General features: G+C 45.2%; 1 protein-coding gene across 1 annotated transcript; it reads right to left on the bottom strand.

Moving 5' to 3' along the window:
- On the bottom strand, positions 1–3,698 carry LOC129338418 (C-X-C motif chemokine 2-like). Its single transcript, XM_054992634.1, has 4 exons — positions 3,525–3,698; positions 2,559–2,685; positions 2,376–2,460; positions 1–1,739 (listed from the first exon to the last, which is right to left on the bottom strand). Exons 1-4 carry the CDS (start codon positions 3,595–3,597, stop codon positions 1,716–1,718), a joined length of 309 nt encoding a protein of 102 aa, XP_054848609.1. The 5' UTR covers positions 3,598–3,698; the 3' UTR covers positions 1–1,715.
- Between the last annotated feature and the right edge of the window lie 656 nt (positions 3,699–4,354).

Here is a 4,354-nt window from a genome sequence, read left to right as displayed (position 1 = left end):
TATTTTATAATGTGTCATGCACAATTTTTATAAAAATGAGGTATTTTTCCTGTAATCCAAAGGGGGGAGGGAAACAATAATACCAAACCATTGTTCTGAGAAGTTATTCTGACAATATGCCGTACAATGAAGATATACTTTCAAAAGTGCATGAGTTAATTTACAACATTACTGCTCTTAACAGTTCTGCATAACAGTAGAACTCTGGAATATTTAGTCAGGAGAAATGAGGCAAGTGATCGTTTACTGAAACTTTGCCACTCTGCGTAGAGTTGCACTGTCTGAAATGTTCACCTACTCCCCTAAACCAAGCCAAGTTGGCATCATAGAGAATCTTGGCTTGAAATCTTGTGGCTAGTGATATGGATCTATTCCACTGAGCTGCCACAGACTGTGTGCTCTCAACTCAAACATGCAACATAGAACAAGTCTATACAATGGGTTGGATCCAACCCATTTTTCTACTGAGGAAAAATGGGGGAAAGTCCTTTTGATGACCAAAAGGACCATTCTGGAGATCATGGGACAAAAGCCATGGAAGTAGTGAAGATGGGAACTAAACTAAAGTGAGGGGGAAAGATGTTTGGATCCAACCCAACATCAGCCTGATTAGCAGGTAGCAAGAAGCCTCCAGCTTGGCCCATCTTGGAATTAATGCTATAGTCCTTGTCATTTGCCCAGGTCTGAATAAAACAGCATTATGTTCTGCCCTCCAGACTCTAGCTCAAGAACCCTAATACAGAGAATAAATACTCCAGGTATGGCTGACGTATGATTACAGCCATTATATTTATTCATTAAAAAATATTAAAATATTATTCTCCCTCAATTTCATTCAAAAATCCAGAAGAGGACAACAAGTCATTTTGAAAAAATGTTGCAACATCCTTAAAAACATCATAAAAATAGAAAGCACAAACATAGCCTTAAAATAACGACTGATAGACCCTCTGTAAATCATGACAGAAATCATCACAGAAAGTGTCAATGGCAACATACCCACTATAAATTATTACATCATTATAAATTATACAGTTCAGAACAGCTAAAATGCTTTCTGAAAAGCCACCTCTTTTGCCCCACACTGGGGAAAGAGCAAGGCAAACTTTCCTGAGAAAAGAGTTCTGTTTTACTGATGCCACAGTAAACAAGGCCCTGCCCCATGTCCCTTCGTACTTGATACAGGGAGAGCAGGGCCTTCAAGGAAGATAATATGAAGGAAGATTCACTTTACCCATGTGTAAAATAACAACATTGGTTGTTATTATTGTTATTGTGCAGTAAAACTTCTGACTTCTAGTCAGTTCTCCTGCACAAGCACCCCTGAAGCAAGCAACATCTTCTCTATAGAACTCTGAGGCAGCTCCCCCTGATTTCTATATGGCTTGTGCAAGAGAACTTCCCACTGGAAGTAACCATCTGCCATCTGGTGCTGTGACATACATTCCACATTCTTTGATTACACAAAGTGCTGTCACAGCAGCTGCCAGTGCTGCTGATCCAAACAACCAAAAATAGGAATAAATATTTATATAATAAATACATAAAAACAAGGTGCAATAATAGTGGAATGCATTCGAAACGGTGGCTCCGCTATCAAAACAAGGAATGCAGGATTCACTTTCCAGCTCTTCCTTCCACAGGCTCCAAGTTAATGTCTTCCCTCTTGGAAGTCACCATCATCTGTTCTATTTGTCAATATTCAATTTCTTCTTTCATGGCTGGTTGCTTTCTTTATTCTGTAAGTTAACACGGCAGATGTAAAAGTATTAGAAACTGCAAAGCCTCATCAAAACCTGCTTTTCCTGTGCTATGCCCTTCGTACGCCAAACTTTAGATGTAATTGATCCAGCCTCAGTTTTAAAAAAATGCCAGCACAGTGTAGAGGACCATGTGTCAGACAAGGACCTGGGAGACCTATGTTCAAATCCCCACTCTGCCATGAAATCCTTCATGGTCACCTTGGGCCAGCCACAGTCTCAGAGTAACCTGCCTCACAGGGTTGTTGTAATCATAAATGAATTTAATTAAACAATTAATTAAATATCCCTCTCCATATCTCTGTTTTCTGGGTGAAAACAAAAAAAAATCAAGACACTCCAATATCATGTTGAGTATGTCCCCATCTACAGATGGTAAGAGCTAAAGAAACCTATATTATCCAATGCAATTAACTGGAACACCCAGAAATACACTTGATGGGCAAGATCTTTCCTTCCTAAACAAAGCTGCAGTCCTAAGGCTATTTAAACCTCACCCCCCACACACCAAATCACTGTGTACAATCTTGTAACCCTGCGGGACATTTGCAAATGTTCTTCATCTGAAGCCATTCTGAAGCCCACTCAACTCCTCTCAACTTTTTCCGTACATACCTTTTCCAGAATCCTTTTGACAGCCATTTTAACCCAAGGGGCCTCAGGGTCCAGACAGACTTCTCTCCCTTCTGTTGTGGTGGCTCTGTTAGAGAACACAAAGTAAACAGCCAGGTAAGTGAAGGACTCAGATACAGCAGAGGGTCACTAGAAAAGAAACTGACCAATCTGGGGCCTACTTACATGACTTCAGTGTTGGCGCAGTGAGGCCCTGGGGGATAGAGATTTATCCGGGCAAAGTGTTTCATGGGGATCCGGCCAGAAAACAACTCGACACACTGACAGCGCAGTTCCCCGGTCAAGGGGGCAGCTGTGAAAGAAAAGAACAGAGATTAAGGGACAGCCCAACCTCCATCTTTTCAGAACATAAAGCCTTGAGAACTTGATGATGCAGCTGACAGCCCCATTAGAAGAAGTCATTCTCTGCTGACAGATGCAGCATTATAACTTCTCAACAATTGTAATTAAATCAAGAAATGCCAGATGTTTGTTTGTTTGTTTGTTTCCACTTGAGATTCCTCAAACATCTCTGATTCTACAGATATCACTAGAAAGATGTGCACAGTGTAAAAGCCAAGTACCTAGAAATAAGGGATTCATCATACCCAACAATAAGGTGGGTCTTTTTCTTAACTTATCCAAGGAACATAAACCAGTTCTGCAGCTAGAACCCTGCTTCCTTCAGATTGCAAGTACTAAATCATTCATCACTTGTCAATACTAACTCCTAAGTGGAGCATAACATGAGATGCTCCAAAAAAATTATGGACACCAGCCAACAGAAACGCTGACCCTTTGATTCCCCTGATTTGAATGGGACTTAAAAGTACTTAACTTTGGAAGGATCTCAACTGCTTGATTCTCAGTGCCAAAACATACATGACACGGGGAAGCCTACAGAAACAAGACACGGCTGCAGCCTCCACCTCATGGGAGTGTTTAAAAGCGGTAATGAAGAAGGCAGCGCATGGATCACATAGAGGATTTAAGTGCAGAGAAGTTTCCAAGAGCCCCGCATCTCTTTTTAGAAACCCTCCATCGTGCCGTTTCTCCCCCGTGGGCGGAAGAAAGAGGGAGGCAGAGGGAGCTGCTTTCCCCTCGAGCGCCAAGGGGTTTCTCCCCCCCCCCCTCTGCCCGGGGCAGACTCACCTCGGCTTTGCAAGAGGCTCCCAGCCAGCAGGGCGAAGAGGAGGGTCAGGGCAACTCGGCGGCAGAGACTCATGTTGGCGGCTTGTCTTGCGGGCTGCAGCGCCGTGCGGTGTGAATGCCTCCATCCCGCAGCCAGGCACTTTATAAAGCTTCCCCAGCCCGGGCCGGTGGGGCAATCCCCTGCCGGGAAGACGGCGACTCACGCACGGCCGCTGACTCAAGGCGCGCTGCCCGCCCCTTTGGGTTTTCCTTGCTCGGGTCAGAGGACGGGGAGGGAGGGAGGGGGAGAGGGAGAAGCCCTCGGCCGGGGCTCGGGGGGACGTGGAGGCAGGAGTGGAAGCCCGAAGGGCTGGAAGCGGGGGAATTGATGTGGATGGCCGGTCCACACGTGACGCGGGCTTGCTGCTCATATACCTGGGTTGCAAGAGCCATCCCGGGCGGCCCGAAATAGAGATTTCCACCCCCTGGCTCCCAAGCTTGTCCTCCTTCACGAGAAGTTGCCAGTGGTCCACCCAGTCCAGCATCCTATTAAACACAGTGGCCAATCAGTTGCTCTGAAGGACCAACAAAGGGCACAGAGGCCCCTGCCTTCCACTGATGTGGCCTCCTAGCATTGGGTTTCAGAGCCTCTGCATATGGACGTTCTCTTTAGTCCCTGTAGCAAGCAACCATTGATGGACCTCTCCTCCTGGAATCCGTTTGCCATCCACAATAAAATTCCTCATTGAGTAAAGGAGGATTTCCTTTTGTCCGTCCAGTATCTACTGCTCATCCATTTCACTGGGTGCTCACCAAGTTCTATTATTATGGGCAGGGGGGGGAGTTCAGAA

The sequence above is a fragment of the Eublepharis macularius genome, chromosome 12 (genome assembly GCF_028583425.1).
Source record: "Eublepharis macularius isolate TG4126 chromosome 12, MPM_Emac_v1.0, whole genome shotgun sequence".
Taxonomy (NCBI): domain Eukaryota; kingdom Metazoa; phylum Chordata; class Lepidosauria; order Squamata; family Eublepharidae; genus Eublepharis; species Eublepharis macularius.
The sequence above is the reverse complement of the archived record's forward strand: the minus strand, read 5'-3'. Positions and strand labels throughout refer to the sequence as shown.